Source organism: Penicillium diatomitis (genome assembly GCF_028827545.1).
Source record: "Penicillium diatomitis strain IBT 30728 chromosome Unknown utg000001l_segment0_segment0, whole genome shotgun sequence".
Taxonomy (NCBI): domain Eukaryota; kingdom Fungi; phylum Ascomycota; class Eurotiomycetes; order Eurotiales; family Aspergillaceae; genus Penicillium; species Penicillium diatomitis.
Genome location: NW_026623173.1, coordinates 139,492 through 159,969, shown reverse-complemented (window position 1 = coordinate 159,969; position 20,478 = coordinate 139,492). Strand labels below are relative to the sequence as shown.

The following is a 20,478-nucleotide window of genomic DNA, read 5'->3' as shown; positions in this document are numbered from 1 at the left end:
TACTTAGTATATATTACTTATTCCTTCCCCTTCTCGTAGCTAATTAAGGCCCTCGGAGATAGCTTCTAATTTTTACCGGAAAGCGGGTATCTCTTATATATATAACGCTAATAAGGTAGGCTTTTAGCTTTATCTATCTCTATACTATTCTAACTAGTCCGTAAAGATAGTATTTAATTTACTTAGTACCTATATTACCCTCGCCCGGCTACGTAACCCTCCGGAAGTCTTATAAGGTAGATAGGGCTTCCTTATCTAGCTATATCCTAAATATAATATCGGAGGACTATACTCTAATATTTAGTAAGTAATAGAATTACCTATAGCTATTAATAATTAGCTAATAGGCTCTTAATAGCGAGAAAAATAGACGTAAAAATAGGTATATATTATAGTAGGGAATCCGCTTATATATATTTAGTATAGATAGTCTACTAAGGTATATATACCTAATAGTAACCTTACGGTTAGGAGAGGCTATTTAGATATAAGAAGAGGGAGTTAATTAACTTAACTACTAAGAAGGATACTTAAGGAAGAGAAGTAACTATCGGATTAAATAGCTTTATAGGAGTTTAGTATAGTCTTTATAGTTAGGTTCCTTTTCTATTATAATAATATACTCTTTTTAATCCTTATCTTTACCTCTTAATATCTTATAGATAGGTATTATATAGTTAGGCTAGGAGATCTCTAGATATATATACTAGTAGTTATAGTTTAGTTCCTCTATAACTTAATCTATCTAGTAAGATTAGACTATCTTAAGTATTCCCCTCTATATTAGTAACCGATATAGGGGCTTTATAAAAAGATAGCTAAGATAGAGGGCTATACTATTCCTACGATATAATTATAAGAAGATCTAATAATAAGATTGATACTACTAATTTTACTATAACTACTTCTACAACTATAACTATAACTACGATTATAACTATAACTACTACTATAACTAAAATTTTACGACTTTACTATAAAAGAGTAGACGATATATTTAATCCTAACATTATTTAGAAAAATAGCTAAATATATAACTTTTAGCTATATATAAGGGGCTACGCCCGCGAAGGATCCTACTACTCCTACTACTAAGATAATATCCTTATTCGACTAATATATCTATCTAGTTCGTAGGGTATTAGCTAATCGATAGTAGGAGGATCGGAAGATACTAATTTAACTACTAAAAATAACTCCGGACTAACTATATAAAATAATATCCTTAGTATACCCGAACTTTATATAGGATTAGTTATCACAGGCCAGTGCCCGATATTGGTCACGTGTATCACGAGACCTTAGCGTGTTAATATAAGGAACACGAAGAAAGAACTTCCTTTCTTTAAGCTTTTTATATACAGATTATAGCCTACTTAGATTAAATTTAAGTCTCGCTTTAGCCCTTTATATATAAAAAGCTTTCTTCTATACCTAGAAGTATTATTAGTTATTAGAAAGTCCTAGGAAGGTAACCTAGGTACTTACTAGAAATACTCCTAAATCCCTAGCGATTTAGTAATAAATATATATTAGAATAGAAATACTTAATATATACCGAAAGACCTAGAAGACTATAGTTTCTAGATATAATAGAATATTAGAATAGAAAGTAGATAAGAAGCGACTAAAATACTACTAGTATACTATATAATCCCTAATAGCTATATAGTATTAGGAATTAATAAGCTCTCTAGGATAGACGTAAATACTACTATAGTAGATAGTATAGATATAAATAATATAAAATAAAGAAAGAGAGCGATATAACTAGTAAGATACTACTTAAGAAGAATAGATATAGTATCTTAAGATAATACTTAAGTAGTAAATCTCGCTAATAGTAGCGACTACTATAATAATAATAAATAAAGAATAGATAATACTAGTATAATTAGCGATCGAATCGATACCGGAGTCCTAATAGATAGCGATTATCTATTAACTAAAACTACGCCTACCGAATCTAAAGCTATTTAGCGGAAATATAAGTAAATAGCTAATCTAGCGTATTTCGATCGAGAATAAACTTAGTATAGATAGTAAAGCTATTAGTTCTTCCTAGGACTAATTTATATATATATTCTTAAGATTAGAGAAGCTTACCGAGAAGAATACCGAAATCTTTATAAAACTCCGCTAAAATACTAGCGAACTATAAGCCTTACTCGACTACCTCGAGAATATCTACGGAGATCTAAATATTAAAGTATATATAGTAAGAAGACTTTACTAGATTCGATAACTAGAAGATATAAGCTTTTCTAGATTTCTTTCTTAACTAGAAAAGGAATTTACTAATATAGATACTCTAGAATAGTATAATAAAGCTAAGAGATAGATCCTTCTTAGAGCTCTTAATAAGACTATAATAAATATATTAATAAATCGAGGTATTTCTACTATCTTTTTAGATCTAATCTCCTAGTTATATAAGATTAGCTTAGATATAGATACTCTTAATATTAATAAGATAGAATAAATATACTACTTATACTTACCTAGATAGAATAATAATAAGATAGACTAGATATCTATTATATTAGTAAATTAAACTAAGTTATATATAAAATACTATTAATCCGAAGATAAGTCGCTAAAGTAAGCCTAATAGATTAGCTAGGATAAATTAGATAGATAATAGACCGAAGGAAGATACTTATAATATAGAAGATTAGGATATCTTATCGCGAAGTATATACTCCTATTAGCTTAACTACTAAATTATATATAAATCGCTTCTAGTTCGGGTATAAAATAAGGATATACTATATATATAAAGAAAATAAAGCCTATAAGCGACTATAAATTAGTAGGAATAGCTTCTAATAATAAGGATACGATAACGACTAAGAATAATTCGGAAAAAGAATAGCTTCTATTCTTAGCCGTAAGTAGGAGCGAAAAGGGATCGAAAAGCTACTAAAATATAAAATACTACTATTTATAGTCGATACTAGAGTAAATAGAATTTAATTTATATAAGCTCTTATCGATAGCGGTTACTACTACTATATAATAGTAAATAAGTCCTTAGTTTAGTTATTTAATCTCCTACGTATTAAGATATATCTACGAATCCTTAATAGGGTAGTACCGAATTAATACCGAATTATCTATATAATATACTTCGATCTCGATATTTATAGTTATTAGTAGAGCTATATATTTATATATATTATTAGACTATAAGAAGATAGTATAATATTTAGGAATCTATAGCTATATAAGATAAACAGATAATATTTAGCTAGGAAGGAATATCTAGATATCTTTATAAAGTCTAGGAAGTAGATAAGATATTAGAACTATATAGACTATATAATTAGATCTATTAGAATAAAGATCCTATAAGTAGAATAGGCCGAGATACTATCTATCCGATAACTTATATATAGTATATCGAACCTAGATCGCTTACGGATTAGTAAGGTTTTACTAGATAATATAGAGAGAGTATTATAACTAAAGAAGTATATTAAACCTAAGAATAAGCTACTAAAGTACTACTAGCGGTAGCTTAAGATTTTTAGCTAATAGTTAGCCGACTAGCTACTACTATATTAGCTAGGGATCGATTATAAGATCCCCCTAAAGCGCGACTAAAATAGTATCGAAGAGCTATCGCTATATAGTCTACTCTATAGTATAAATAAGAAAGAGCTCTTTTATCTCCGGAAGATATTAATAGATCTACTCGGAAAGAACTTTATATAAATAAGTTAGTTACTAGTAGTAATACTAGTTTTACTAGTCTATAAACTAGATAGAGATATACGCTTCTATATCGATTACTAAGGATTAAATAAGCGAATAGTAAAGGATTACTATCCTCTACTACTAATTCGCGAGACGCTTCGTAATATAGATTATATCTACTAGTTTACGAAGCTTAATATTATTATAGCTTTCTATAAGATCTATATCTACCTAGAAGAAGAATAGAAGATAGCCTTTCGGATATAATATAGGCTTTATAAGTAGAATATAATACTATTTAGACTAATAGAAGTACTAATAATATTTTAATAGTATATTAACTAGACTCTATAGGAGTATCTAGACGATTTCGTATTAGTATATATCGATAATATAATTATCTATACTAATAGAACGCTAGTAGACTACTAGCGAAAGGTTAGTAACGTACTATAGAAACTAATAGATATAGGGCTTTAATACGATATTACGAAATCGGAGTTCGAGTAGAACTTAGTAAAGTACCTTAGCTTTATTATCTAAGCTAGAAAGGGTATCTATATTAACCTAAAGAAGATAGAAGCTATTAGAGTATAGGAGAGGCCGAAGTCTATATAGGATATATAAAGCTTTATCGGATTCACAAACTTCTATCGACTATTTATACTATAATTTACTAATCTTTCGGTACTGTTAATATAGTTAATAAAGAAAGATACTATTTTTAAATAGGATAATAATTACTAATAGGCCTTCGCGGAGCTAAAGGACCTTTTTATTAATACACTAATCTTAGCGTATTTCGAAGAAGATCGCGAAACTATTATTAAAGCTAACTCTTCTAGCTAGATAATAGATATAGTTCTATCTTAGTATAGATCTAATAGGTAGCTAAGGCTATATATCTATCTATCCTAGAAGCTATCCCTAGTAGAGTCTAACTATAAGATCTATAATAAAGAGCTTCTAGCGATTATATAGATCTTATATAAATAGAGACCCGAGCTAAAGATAGTTCCCTAATTTATAATTATAATAGACTATAAGAACTATTATAAGTATAGTAGGACTAACTTAGGATAAGGATAGGATATAGAAGGATAGAGAGTATATACTATATCTACTATCTTAAAACTTAGGATAGACTATAGCCTCTTCCCTTTTCTTTTTCTTCTCTTTAGCCTTTAAGATTCTTAATACTATATAGCTAAGTTAAATAAAAGTTTCTAAGTCCTTCTAAAGCTTTTCTATTCTTATATATAATATTATCTTAAAGACTCGCCTCTTCTTTTTTTAGAACCTTTTTTAAAATATTAGTCGGATAGCGAGATACTATATCCTCTAGCTACCCTAATAACTTTACTAATACCGAACTAATATAACTAGTACCGAAGCTACGATAGTATAATTACGCGAGCGAACCTCCTCTATAGAACAAACTCCTTATAGAATCTCTTTAAATTTTAGCTATAAAGATACTAAATATAAACTCGAAATCCCGGAATAGCTACTTAAGTAGATTTCTAGTAATACTCGAGTAGTCTTCTAAGCCTTAAAGTAAAAGACGGAAAAGAATAAATATCTTACTAAGTAGATCGAATAGTTAACCGAGGAAAACGAGATATTAAAGTCTCTAAATACTATAGAATAGACTCCGGAAATCTAGTATATAGAAGAAGCTTATACTAGTCTTTATACTAACTATAATAAGACTACTAAAGAATATAATATACTAGCGACTATAATATAATTTATATAGATAGATTATAATACTAGTAGAGAAATTAGTTTAAGTTATATTATATCTAAGACTAAAGAACTCTACTATAAATTAACTAAGATCCCTAATCCTCCGATACTTAGTAATAGTAAGAAAGTTAAGTTTAAAGATTAGGAATTAAATATCCTTAAAGAACTTAAACTAAATTACGATTACTATCCGACTAAGAAGTACTATATTATATATACTAAGAGTTAATATAAAGAAAAAGTACTAATATATATTAATCCTTATATATATATAGATACTACTAACTAGTATAAGAAGCTTAAAGAGATACTAAAGTATCTAGGAAGTATCTTTAATAATCCGGATCGTAAGAGACTTATATATAATAAGTATATAAATCTAAAGATAGATATTAAGACTAATTTTACCGATTTCCTAGCGGACTTTAACTAGCTAGTAGAAGAGGCTAGTTAATCTATAGATCTACGAAAATAGGATCTATATTAGAAGATCCTATTACTAATATAAAACTAAGTAATAATAGATATAGATAATAATAGAGTATCTCTTAATTAATTTATATACTAATACTAGAAAGCCGCTAGGAGAATCTTATAGTAGATTATAGCTTATAGCCTATATAAGTTATACCTAAGTATAGATTTATATAATAGTTATACTTAGAGTAATATTATAGCTCGAAATACTATCTTAAACTCGAATATAACTAGAGCTCCTTCGATCTTTATTAGAGATCCGGCTAAGAAAGTATAACTTATAAAGAAAGAAAAGTACTTTATCTATAAGAAAAAAGGTTATCTCTTCTATAATTATCCTAAGAAGAAATTAGCTACTATTATAGTAACTACTACTAGATTATTAATTAAGAAAGCTAATAAAGTAAATCTTATTAAACTCGAGAGATCTAACTCCGACTTAAATATAGGAAAAGTCTAATCCTAGGAAAAGTCTCTATCCCGGAGGGCGTATCTAAGCTAAACTTATATAAATTACTATCGCCTATAAGTAGTATAACTATTAATACTTAGATAGCTATTAATAGAAGAACGGTTTAAATTAAATATTTAGTAGATACTAGAGTAGATAGATATCTCTATATTTATTCGAATATAGTTAGACTACTAGTATCTTTTAGGATAAAGATCCTTAAGCTTCTAATCGCTTATCCGGTTATAGATTATAATAGCGGATTAAGAGAATCTATTATCTATATAACTAAGTTAACTCTTATAATCGATAGCTATATATAGCTTAAGTAACTAATATTAATTACCGAGCTTAGTAGAAATAATATAATCTTAGGAAGAGTATAGTTTATAGAGTATAATATTCTACTAGACTATAAGAATTAGAGATTAGTATAGCTAGATTAGTCTATCCTAAGAGAGGAAGTTTAATAAGCTATATAGAAGGAGATTCCTTATATTATACTATAGAGACCGAAGATTATAGATATCTTATAATATTAGAGAGATATAGAATAGAGAGATTAACGCTTCGAGAAATAGGAGAAGAAGAAGATAGAGCAGAAAACTTCGGACTTTAGTCTTAATATTACTACTATTAGTAGACTAGGATTCTACTACTATATATAATCGGTAGGAATATAATCCTTTATTATATTACTAGCTTAAATTAATAAGATTATTAACTCTAAAATAATAGAGATAACTATATCTAAGGTACTAGATATAAAGAAGATTATACTAAAGAAATACTATAAGTTTATAGATATATTCTCTAAGATCGTCTTAGATATACTACTACTATTAAGAGGAATACCGGACTACCGGATCGAGCTTAAAAATAATTCCTTTAAGTAGCTTAACTACCTACTTTATAAAATAATAGAAGAGAAACTACGCTTTATAAAGTAGTATATACTATAGAATCTAGTAAAAGGTTTTATTATACCCTCTTTAGTACTATATATATTACTAATTTTAATAGTAGTTAAGTCTAGTAGTAGACTAAGATTCTACGTTAAATACTATAAGTTAAATATATTAACAAAGAAGGACTAATATCTCTTATCTTTAATCGATAAACTACTTTAATAGATTAGTAAGACTAAATAGTTTACTAAACTTAATATTTAATAAGGATTTTATAGGATTTATATATATCTAGACTTAGAGGATCTTATAATCTTTAAGTTAAGATATAGGTTATATAAATATAAGGTCTTACTATTTAGATTAACTAATAGACCGGTTATATTCTAATATTATATTAACTAGGCTTTAGGAGATTATCTTAATAATTTCTATACTATATTTATAGATAATATTCTAATCTATACCGAGAGCGACTTAAGATAGTACTAAGTATATATAAAGATAGTATTATAATAGTTATAAAAAGTAGGCTTATAAGTAGTACTATATAAATATAAATTTTATATATAAGCGACTAAATTCCTTAGCTTTATTATTAGTATATAGGGAATTAGAGTTAATCCGGTAAAGGTAGATATAATTATAGTATAGATAGCCCCGGAGACTATTAGAGAAGTATAATCTTTCTTAGGTATATATAACTTCTACCGGAGATTTATTAGAGATTATAGCCGTATCGCGAAACTACTCTACTATCTTACTAGGAAGAAAATATCTTTTATATAGAACTAGAACTACTAATCTACGTTCGAAACGTTAAAAATAAGTTTAAGTTCTACTCTAGTATTAAACTACTATAATCCGAATATACCTATATACCTAGAGATAGATACTTCTAATAGTTACTTAGGTATAATACTATCCTAGGAAACTAATAGGATATAGTATCCGGTAGCTTTCTTTTTAAAGATAATAGATTAAGATTAATAAAAATAGTTATATATAATAAGGAAATATTAGCTATTATTAAAGTACTTAAGGAATAGCAGGCGGAACTAGAGGGTCTATAATAAGTTTAAGCCTTTAAAATCTAGATAGATTATTACTTCTTATAATACTTTATAATAGATAAGAAGCTTAATACTTATTAAGTATATTAGGCCGAGATACTATCGTAATACTATTTTATTATTAAATATTATAATAGTAGAAGTAATATAGTTATAGATATACTATTAAGAAAAGAGAAGATATTAAAGATAAAGGACTAGCCTAAATAAATTATAATCCTAAGAGAGAAACTTAAGAAGAGAGTCTATCCTATAGTCTTATTAGTTAATATAGTCTAAAATAATATTATCAAACGAATTCTTTAAGCGAATAAGAATTATAAAAGCCTCGAATAGTATTAGAAGAATATAAAAGATAATTTAAATAAGTAGTTATTAAAATAAGATTATCTCCTCTAGGAAGAAACTCGACTTATAGTTCCCGAGGATAGTAATTTATATATAAGACTACTTAATAAGATCTACCGTTAACTATTAACTATCTATCCTAGTTAAGATAAAATATATTAAATAACTACTTTATAATACTACTAGCCAGAGCTCTATTAGGATATAAGACGATATATTAATAACTACTAACTATATAAGTAAACTAAGATATAGAAGGATAAGATATCCGATAAGTTAAAACTACTTCCGATCTCTAGCTAGCTATAGTAGTATATTACTATAGATTACTACTTCTTCCCTCGCGATAAGTATAGCTATAATATAGTTATAGTCTTTATTAATTAACTAATAAAGTAACTAATCTCTATCTTCTACTATAAGAATATCGATATAAAAAGGACTACCTAGATCTTTATTAACTATATTTATCGCTAGACTAGGATACTAGATTTAATTATCTTAGACTATAGAGACTAGTTTATATCCGAATTTTAGACAGAATTCTATAGAATCCTTAATATTAAGAAGAAACTATTAATAGTATACTATCTATAAACTAATAGTTAGAGTAAGATTACGAATTAATATATAGCTTAATATCTATAGTCCTTTATAAGTTATTATTAAGATAACTAGTCCGACTATCTTATAATAGTAGATTTTACTACTATAGTACTACTATAAGAAATAACTAGTATCTTACTCTTTTATATAGAAAGAGATTATAAACCTAGAGTATTATTTAACTAGGAGATACTAAAGAAGCTTAATTAGTAATAATATATTCGATCTTGACTTTATTAAGAAGATCCTTTAGAGGAAGTTTAAGTAGTATAAGACTATATAAGTAACCTAAAAGAGATTTAGGAATAAGTCTAATAATAAATAACTATAGCTTAGGAATAGTATAAGGAATATACTAATCGATATTATAGATCTAAAGATTTCGGTATCGGAGATATAATCTATATAACTTCGAAAAATTAGAAAACTCCTTAACCTAGCCGTAAATTAGCTTACTAGGCGTATAGATCCTTTAAGATTCTCGAGAAGATAGGAAATATATATAAGATCGAACTACCGGACTCTATAAAGATATATCCGATATTCTTACTAGATAAGCTACAAAAAGTATTAAAATCGGAACCGCTATAAGGCTAACTACCGGATCCGGAACTACTACTAGAGATTATTAAAGGTAAGTAGGAATAGGAAGTCGAGAAGATCCTCGTAGTATAGCTACGGTACCGAAAGTTATAGTATTAAGTAAAATAGAAAGAGTATAAATATAACGATACCTAGTATCCTACGAGGAATTTCAAAAATTTACTAGAAAGGATTATAGAATTCTATAGGGAGTATCTTAATTAGCCGGGACTACCGAAGAGGCTACAAAATTAGGCTAAAGCGGCGCTAAAGGATAAAATTAATAATAACTATAAGGACGACGATAAGTAGGCTAATTAAACGATATAGAACTAACGCTACTAGTACTAGAATTTAAAGACCTAGAGGGCTAGGTCCTTTAAAGGAGGGGGTAATATTATAAGTATAGCAGGACTAACTTAGGATAAGGATAGGATATAGGAGGGTAGAGGGTATATACCACGTCTACCACGTGTACCGCGTATACTATACGTACTATCTCAAAACTTAGGATAGACTATAGCCTCTTCCTTTTTCTTTTTCTCCTCTCCAGCCTTTGAGATTCTTGATACCACGCAGCCAAGTTAAATAAAAGTTTCTAAGTCCTTCTAAAGCTTTTCCATTCTCGCGTACAACAAGAATTATAGAATACTATAGGAAGTATCCTCATTAGCTAGGACCACCTAGAAGACTATAAGATTAGGCTAAAGCTATACTAAAGGATAAAATCAACGAGGATTATAAGAATAACGATAAACCGGCTAATTACACAGCTTATTACTAACGCTACTAGTACTAGATTTAATAGACCTAGAGGGCTAGGTTCTTTAAAAGAGGGGGTAATATTAAGAACATAAGAGAGCTACGGACTTAGAGGGGAGATACCGTGAACCACGCGTACCAAGGAAGATGCCGTTAACCACGCGCACCATATTAAAAACCTAGGATATACTGTAGCTTCTTCTTTCTCTTTTTTCCCTCCAACTCTTAAGATCCTCGATTACCACGCAGACAGTTGAGTAAGAGTTTATGAGTCCTTCTAAAACTTTCCTAACTAGCGTATAACATTCTTTAGTTAACCGTTTATTCTGTTCTGTAAGATACTTATTCTCTTCGGTAAGATATTCGTTCTTCTTCTTCTCCTACTTTAGGATTCCTAGTATATCGCTTATTTCGTGGATCTACTATCTTAGTCACTAAACGGTTTTGGTATTTTCCGTGTTTCCTTCTATCTATTAGAGGATTCGTTCTAGGCGGTTCTCTCCTTAGTCGTTAAGAGAGACACCTTCTTTAGCGCTCTCATCGGAGAGAGTATCATCGGTATCTACTATACTAACTATAGGTCTTTATCGGTTCGGTTCGTGGGTTTCGTTAAGGTAAAGGTTCTTATGTTAGCTAGAGGACACAGTGCCTTACTACCCGGCTGAGACTTCAAAAAGAAAAGGTAAAAAGAGTGTTAGAGCTCTTGAGGTAATATTGTACGCTAGTTTAGGAAAAGCTTCAGAAGGACTCATAAACTTTTATTCAACTGTTCTGCGTGGTATTCAAGGATCTCAAGAGCTGGAGAAAAGAGAAAGAAGAAGAAGAAGCTACAGTGACATCCCAAGTTTTGAGGTGGTGCACGTGGTGTGCGTGTCACACGTGGTGGGCGTGTCCCTGTCCTCCGATATTCTTTCTCTCATCCTGAGTCAGTCCAGTAGTCCCGTCCTCCTGTCATATTCACAACAGTCCCGGTGTTTTATTGCTTTTATGATTCTACCATTCCCCGATACAATACACACTGGTGCATGAATGTTAGACGAGGGGAATGAGAGGTCTTGCTTCAAGAAGTGTATTAGATTTTGCTGTCATGCTAGCAGCTTGTTGGAATCTTCCATCAAGGACGGGAGCTTTCCTTTCTTCCTAGAAGCTTTCTTTCTTAGCTTCATAAAGGGCCTATATATTCTCCTTCTAGTAGGAGATCAAAGCTCTTTCTTACTTCAGCTTCTCTCCCTAGTCTAGTATCGCATAAAAATTTTGCGAAAGTTCTTCGGATTAGTATTTGATTTCAATATTCAGGCTTCAACGCAGGGTTCGACGCAGACTTGATTCCTTGAATACAGGCTTCAATGTAGGCTTCAACGCAGACGTTGACTCAGCGATTAATGCAGTCATGAACACAGTAATCAACGTGGTAATCGACATAGGCTTCAATGCAGACTTCAACGCAAAAGAAGGCGCAGAAATTACAGACTTGATTGATGTCTTCGAACGGACCTAAGGAAATCGGGGAACTAATTAGAGGTTAGGATATAGACTCGACATGGCCCTTCGTACCCTTGACATCCATTTCCAGCATTCCCAGACCCAAGACCCCTTCCTAGCAGAAGACAGCATGCAACTCATGAACAATCAGTCGATGGGGTCAATCACCGGGGTACAGACCAAGGCAGATGTCATGCCCTATGACTTTTTCGATACCTTGGAATCGTTAGACTCTATCATGATCCTCATACATAAGTAAGCTTACCGAATGAAGCCCGGTCCTCCCTCGGTCCTCTAAGCAGAAAAGACGTCGTCAATGTCCATGGACGAGGTTATATATTAGTTGAGCTCCCAGTCGCTCTAGGTGACGCTTGCCCCGAGCTGTATTGATCATCCAGATCAATTTTAGGTTCCTGCCCGTCTGAAAACAAGAAATGAATAGGCGTGCAGCCATATATGCAGGGGGGAGGGGAGGTGAGGATGCCGAGAATATGACAGGTCAAGTAAGCATTCTGGGCACTCCCTAGGTAAGTTCCTACATAGGTACTACCTCGAAGTGAAATGACTCAAATGATCCACAAGAGCTCATCACCTAGTATAGATAGAGGATAATCGACTCGATATGGCTGGATCATGGTAAGCCTCCATTCGCGAGAGCGATATCCATGATTCAACCCCAACGGAGGATACCAAACGCAATCCACGAAGACTTCCCAACAACTGCTGGATTGTCTCAATAGCTTGTATTTGTTAGCGGATGAGTGGGAACAGAATTCGACCATCATGCAGCTGGAACATGACCTGATCGGGCCTATACCAATATCATCAGTGGAGGGGTTAGTAGGATTGAGTGTTGGGGATTTAGTCCGAAGAAAGGTGATCGGCGGGCGCCCGGTGGTGCATGGCATCCGTGATACTACATACTGTGCTTAACGGCGCCATAGTCCTGATCTTCGGGGATCCGGCAGACGTGGGATTTCCACAAGGTTTCTCGACTTATCGAAGCCAAGTTCAAGATGGAAGCACCTGTTCGAATACAATGGCAACTCGTGAATATGAAGAGAAGGGGAGGCCTACTTTATTGGAGTGGTCCGGGATTTCAAGTGCGTTGCAAAGCACATTGAGTAGCGTGTGCATCACTGCATTGGTACCTGGCAAGCTAGAAGTCCTTCAAGGATCTGTCGATTTACCATGGCTCGCTTTTGAATTCGAAGATGTGCCCCGTGTTTCCCGTTTTGTCCCTCCAGGTTTCTCGACCTTCCCGATGTCAATGACCAACTCGCATCCCCTGCAGGGGCACTCCAATAGCACCACGCAATCAATCCTTCAAGCACACTTGCTCAAAGCGGAGATCGTCATGATACTAGATACTCAGATGAACCTAGTTCTCTCTCGTTGCCCATAGAACATCCGTTCTCCACCTTACATTTTCTACGTTTGCTCCTATTATTTTTGGGACTGACACTCCTCATACTCAACTGGGACTATCAGGAGACGGAGAGCATGGCAGCGGATGCAGGTGCATGCCGCCCTACGCGAGGGCGATGATATCAAGCCATCCCGGCAAGACTTCCACAAAGACATGAATATTCCGTCCTCAACGAGACTAGGCGGTTTCACTAGCGCGAATTAATCTGTTGCCCAAAAGTCAATATCCCGAGTAAGAAATGGCCATAGGCGAGGGTCCATATGCAATGATGCAAGTAGTGTGAAATATGAAGACACCCCCCGGCCCTGAACCTGAACCTGGATCATTTTCGGCATTGATGCCGAACCTATTGATTGAGGTTTAGTGATTCTCCACTTTTGATGATCGCCATGTCAGGTAGCACCTACGACAGGACCGATCGAGGTCATAGATTGCTTTTGCTGTTTAAAGTTTATGACATAAGGGAGACGAGCGGACCCGTTGTAAACGAATGCGGGCTCACCTGGGTAATTTCCAGCCATGAGACTTTCGGTTGTACCTAGAAACTCACAAGCAAACGGTGATGGAGAGTGGGAAAGGTGAGAGGTGGGATGGTGTGAAAGGTTGAATTGCCAAATGTGGCCAAACCGTTGAGTTGGCGTGTTTCAGATTGAGATAGCGGCGGACGGAGTTGCAACGGGGTGTTCATGGGAGAACGGAAGAACGGAAGAACGCCGAGGCACTGCGTTTTTGACATGTATTCTGCTTTTGATTAGGGAAAATTTGGAATTAGAGTGGACGTTTCAGTGTAATGAAATATTTACATAGTGAATGGGCCTAGTGCATATAGTGTTGATGTGAGTGGTTGTCGGTTCCAATTTGATATTGTCCCGAGGACGCTTGGGTCACTTGGTGGTGTATGCTCAGGATGCATCGAGGCGAAATAGCCCATCCAGCTAGACACCTCGCCTCCAAGGGAGCTTGGAAATGGTCACCATGCCCAATTTGGATCCGGCTAAGTGAGCTATCTGCCTTTCGGAATTGCTTTTTGTTAGGATTGTCAAAAGTTGGGAAGATGCATAGCTGCTGCTGCTGGTGTGCTGCTGCTGGTGTATAATGCATGTCGCTCCAACTGAGACTAGTACCGGAGCATTCATTGAATGCCGAATAGACGCCAACTCTCTTTTCTGCGCCCTGCCTTTTGAGGGCTCGGTAAAATACCATTTCCGTTGCCGGGGAAAAGCCCCATTCAATGTCCACGGTTTCTGGGTATGAAGAAAGCTGCATTGTATAAGGCGGTCGGACCGTGAATTGAGGGCCTGAGCTCCATTAAGGGCAGTGTAGCTTAGTAGTACGTAGCTACAGTCCATGTCCATGGCTACATGCAGCGGTGTCGACTGATAGCCGGTGATCCATCGAGTCCGTCCTCCGAGGTCCACATGTTTGTTGCAGTGACGTATGGGCAAAGGACTAATGGCTAGTGCATTTGAAGTGACCGTAGCAGCGTGAACGTTGCATGGGGTAGGTTCGAGTCCACGAAAGCGTGATAAAAGCTGGAGAACGTCGGGAATATAGGTATCGGAGCTCGACGAGTGGCTGGGAACCCTGGTGGAGCACGAAATCGACAAGAGGGCAAACAGTTGCAACAGTCAGTGTGGGCTCCGTGGACTATATTGTTGCTGTCACGATGTCTGCTGGTGTAGATCAATCTGATTGAGGTCCAGCTCTACGTGCAAATAGAGCAATCATCCATGCACACACTGCATACATTGCATACACGGCATACTCATAGTCCATACACGACATATGTTAGCCAGGTAAGGAGCCCGAGGAAACACCTACGCCCTATCAGTCTCCAGTCTCCCGTATCGAGTATCGAGTAGACGTGGCGGGTCAGGCAACAAGGCCTCACTCAGGGCGAGGTCCGGGCGTCAGGTACCAAGCTCCCCCGTGTTAAGCGTTAAGCTATTGGACCCTCAGTTCTTGTCCAGCGCATCGCGCTGAAAGATGTGGCAGGTCCAACGATTCGCAGGCTTTTCCATGTGTGTGCCATTGGTCCACAGCGACTAGACCGCTATAAGCATGACCACCGGATGAGCCTTGCAGTCTGGTCAAGAGCAGTGTCGTGGTGCAGCACTGCAGACAAACCACTTTTCCTAGATCATCATGATCGACGTGGTCCGTGGACGATGTAGCATGGACCTTTTTCCATTTAGCTCCCAGCCATCAAGTGCATGTCCCTACCACGCCTTTACAGATCGTTGACGAGTACACCCATACGGTTGCTCTAACAAAGGGAGAGCGAGCATTGTCATTGTGTTGTTAGTGGTACTGGGCAAATTGAACCCACTCGTATGCGATCATCTGACGAGTCTTGAGGCCATCGCTGTCAGTGTCCGGATTTTCAAGAGGTTGGGAATGCGACTCCCTGCCCACTCTCCTCCTGTCTTCGCTATCTCCTATGCTCAGGGCAGAAGCGCAAGGACGATTGAAAAGAGGTCCTACAGGAAGGACCATTCTATTTCGATCCCTGTCTTTGACATTCTCGAAGTTTCAAACCTTCTTCGATCCCTCCCCAGGACTCGCGCAGCTCCTTCTGCGTCCGGCTGGGAAGCTTTGATCGTGCGTTGAGCTTTGGCAACAGCGCCCGATCGTTGCACAGTCCACAATCATTCTTGTGGAAAAAATTCCTGTCCGCAGGATTTCCGCGAATGTTTTGAAGTCAGACATGGCGGTGAAATGAGAGGACCCTCACCCGACCGTCCCTAACCCACCGAATTGTGATCATGCTTATTGCACGCGATGAAACCAAGTCGATCCTCAAACTTGGACTCTCCTTTTTTCGGAGGAGTCCTACTGAAAAACTAGCCCGTCCCTCGAGTTGGCCCCAGCGTTCGTCGTAGCGTGTTTGACTTAGACCACCGGGGCCCACCACGCTGGAGCGGCGGCTAACTTGGCACTCCGTGCTGGGTGTAGTGCCCAGTTCCCATCCTCGGCAATCGGACTGGGTGGATCGGGGGATAGGATGGGGGACTAGTCTACACTTTCACGGGTGAATCCCCCGGGACCTGACGAGGGCCCTCTCCACCGCAGGAGATCAATCGGGACTGCATTACGGTGCAGGACTAGGCTTGGTCCGTGGTGAAGTTGAAAGTGAACTCGGTGGAGGGGGAACCGGTCGATGATATGCTTCTGCGTTCCACCTTCTGTCCATGGTCATAATCCATGATGCCGGGATTGGGCGTAGTGACCGTTCTGCAGGGAGCGGGTTCTACTACTGTAGGTCGTTGGAATGATCTTGAAGCGAATCTTGTCTTGTGGCTGACGAGGTTGTGGACTCAGACTGTGGACTGTGGACTCGTGGAGTCGTCGGAAAATTCTTCCTCCCCACTCCGGGCGCGTCGCCGCGACCAGGGGGAATAAAATGGGGACCACCATTCTCATTCTCCATGATTGCGAAACAGCACTATCCGCGTAGCCTGTGTCAGCTTGGCGGTTGAGAGCAGACGTTTTCCATTTTCCGGTCCCCTTGCTCACGAAGATGAGTATGAGTGACGTTTGTGGTCTACAGCGTACCCGTGAGTATGAGTATCAAGGCGTGAATAGTACCACTACCGACTCTACCGAGGGGTAAATAGTAAGTACCAAGAAAGCATACCGTCTAGTTCTACCGAAGTGAACGAACTGACCAGTGACTCCTGGTGTACGTTCAGGAAGTGGTGATTGCCGCGAAGGATCTTTCTCACCTCCATGGGGTGGGGACCTACCGAGGTAGAGACGTACCTATAGTATCATATCACGATCTACTGGACCCTTGCAAATGGAGTTGAACAATAATAACGAGACCGCGTCGCTCGATCTGAATCAGCTGAAACCGAAGCACAGGGCCAGCCTCAGCCTAGATTGGCTTGACGTGCCTCTCTCTTCCACCCTTCTATCCTCCACCCTTCTATCCTCCATCCTTCTGGAGATACCCTCTGGCTACAGTCTACACTGTACATCTTCTTGAATGAGTCGTTCTCGATGCCCGCCCCTCATCTAGTCCAATCCTAGTACCCATCATCAATCCCTGCTGGAAACCCGTTAGCACCACGCAAGGGGGGAAGAATCTCCTGCCAATAATTCCCCGTGGCCGCCGTCCCTGTGGCGCGTGCGGAGTCCATCGTTGACCAATCTGAATTTCACCCAAAGTGGGCAAATGCAGCATGAAGAACGGGCAGTAGCAGTAGTACTGAGTCTACTGACTAACTCGGTAATATACTACTGTCAGTGTCTTGGATATCAATGGAAGTTCAAGCGGCAGGTGTGTGGATGTACTGAACATTCACGGATGGATTCCATGGAAGTTCAAGCGGCAGGTGTATGGATGTATACATTCACGGATGGATTCCATCGAATATACTTATAATCCTGACAGCTTGGCCTGGATCGATCCGATTGAAGACTCTACTGATTTGTCTCCAAGGTTGCTTGGGTAGATATTCCCTTGTTTACCCATTTTGATTTCGAAAATCGACCTCTCATCCGTTTTCATCTCTCATTAATCAGGTACTGTACTTCACTATACTTCCCACACCCTGGAGATCTACTTCTTTCTCTTCTCGGGTCGGTCCTATTTCTGGCTCTCACGGCAAGGACCCATACTGTTTGACGTTTCAAAAAAGGAAGGAAAAGGAAAAGAAAAACCCTGACTAGGGTGGAATGGGCCTGGTATGCGGCCGTGTCAGTGCAGTCGACGGCGCATCGCTTGTGCCATGCTGAAACGAACCCTCGCTCCAGGGCAAGGGAGGCGTCGGGGGTTGGCTGGGATGTGGAGGGTGGAGGCCACTGCGATGCAAGGAGAATCCTGCATTCTGCATCCCGTTGCTGCCGGTCGAGAAAGTTAGTAGTCCAGCCACTAGTCGCGTACACGGTCCACCGTTCATGGCGGTGGTTTCCTCCCCCTCCCCCTCTTTGCTGCATTTGAGCAATGCAGAATGTACAGATGGATGTAGAGATTGGAGGGGGGGGGGGGGGGCTTTTTTTCCATTCTTTTTTCCCCTTTTCTTATTGTACAGTAGAATACCTAACATGTCCTTGAGTGGTTCACTGTCTGATAAAGTATGGATTTACTTGTCGCGACATAGGGACTGAGCAGTGAGGACACACTTCGTAGTACGTACTCGTAGTACATTTCGGTCACTACAGAAAGTGATCACCGGACCAACCCAGCAACGGTACTTCCACTACTCGCTCCCACTGTCTCGAGCCATCTGGACACCCCGTCTTGTAAATCAGGTCCGCGCTCAAAATGCCCGAGCTCGGCACTTTGAAGATGAGCCACCAGCAGGAAGAAATGAAGGTGCAGACATGACATGCATGGCATCCACAAACCCATCCAGTCATCTGGGAGGATCCGATGGCGGTCAGGTACAGGACCGACAAATCGTCTCTCAGCTAAGATCCCTATCAAACCAAGTCAGGAACGAGCGATGCGGAACCGCGAGTATGAATCAGTAGGTTGCGATGATCCCATGTTTGTCCCGAGATATCATGGATTCATCCGCGATCGTAAAGCAGATCCCGCCGAGTGGGGCACATCAAGAGATCCCCAAATGGGAAAAATCAAAACCCCATCGGGACTCCCACCCGCACGTCCGAAAAGGGCAATCAGAAAATACGGGATCCCCAGAGGGGAATCCAGATATGCACATAACCCCAGAAATCCAGAAATCCAGATATCCAGAAATGACCAGACAAGAAATCGTCCCAATTCTCCGACTTCCATCTTTGCAAGCCTCCTTCCCCCCGCCGCCCGTCTCCCCTCTGAGCAATTCCTGCAGTGCTTCTTCCCTGGAAACTCTCGTTCCGCCCATCTTCTCACTCTCCAGCTTGCCTCCCGTCGTGATTCCCAGTGACCACTGGAATCAATATTTGCCGTCCATCCCCAGCAGTAGCTCTCCGCTCGGGCGTCCATTTTCCATGGTCCTGAGTCCTGACAGCCTTTCCGGGACCAACCCTCACGGCGATCCACGATCGTCCGTGTGATTATTGATTATTGAGTGGTTTTTTGCTTCTCCTGGTCGACGATTGCATGGCTGGCAGTGTTATTCTCTGGATACTGTATAGGGTATACACCAAGGTCTACACAGTCAACACGAAACAGTATACTGGGTATAGTGTATACTCTCGTATCCTCTCTGTGCTATTCTTACTCTTCATGATCTGTGCTTTGCTTCCACCCCTGGTTGACCCCGTCCACTCGATCCACTTGACCGGCCACCTGCTCTGAAGTCGATCCACTCGACCTTAAAAGAGCTGGTCTCGGAACTTGTGACGAAGTGTGAAAGTTGCCAGAAGTAGGGTTTCATAAAGACATTGGATTCACTTGAGGACCTCCCCCCTCGTATCCCCATCTCCATCCCATCCTCTCCCTCTCCCTCTCCCTCCTCGTCCATCCCCATCTGTGTCTCCCTGTGGAACACCAATTGTACCCCTCTCCAACGTCCTCCTGTCTGACGTTTCAAGAAGAACAAGTCGCTTCGGAAGCATCATCGGCCTTATCCTCCCTAGTCCCCTTCGAAAGAAACGTCCTTCGCCGCCCTGGGCAAGTGACAAGTGACAAGTGAACATTCTTGATCCCGCTGCACATTGCTGACCTCTGGAATCATCGTCATTGTGAGAGAGAAACGGCTGCAAGCCTTGCAGCGCCCCTCATTCATAATTGTCGCCTGACGCTCATCCATCTTGGATCTCTTCTTTTAATCCCACTGCCTCCAACTGCCCTCGGTGCTGGATCCATTGCTTCAGTCTCCCACGAGAGAAAGGCAGTCCCGCTCTACATGAGACCTACTTGTGGCAACCCGGAATTGTCAAGGTGAAACAACCGAAAAAAAAAAAAAAAAAAGAAGAAAGAAACACAGTCCCGGTGGTCAATAACCCTGATTCTTCGCC

General features: G+C 38.1%; 1 protein-coding gene across 1 annotated transcript; it reads left to right on the top strand.

The window, feature by feature from the left end:
• Nucleotides 1–12,195: 12,195 nt before the first annotated feature.
• Nucleotides 12,196–12,396, top strand: N7539_000044 (uncharacterized protein; the record flags this gene model as incomplete). The annotated part of the gene is made up of 1 exon (XM_056929648.1): nucleotides 12,196–12,396. One exon carries the CDS (start codon nucleotides 12,196–12,198, stop codon nucleotides 12,394–12,396), a length of 201 nt encoding a protein of 66 aa, XP_056793941.1.
• Between the last annotated feature and the right edge of the window lie 8,082 nt (nucleotides 12,397–20,478).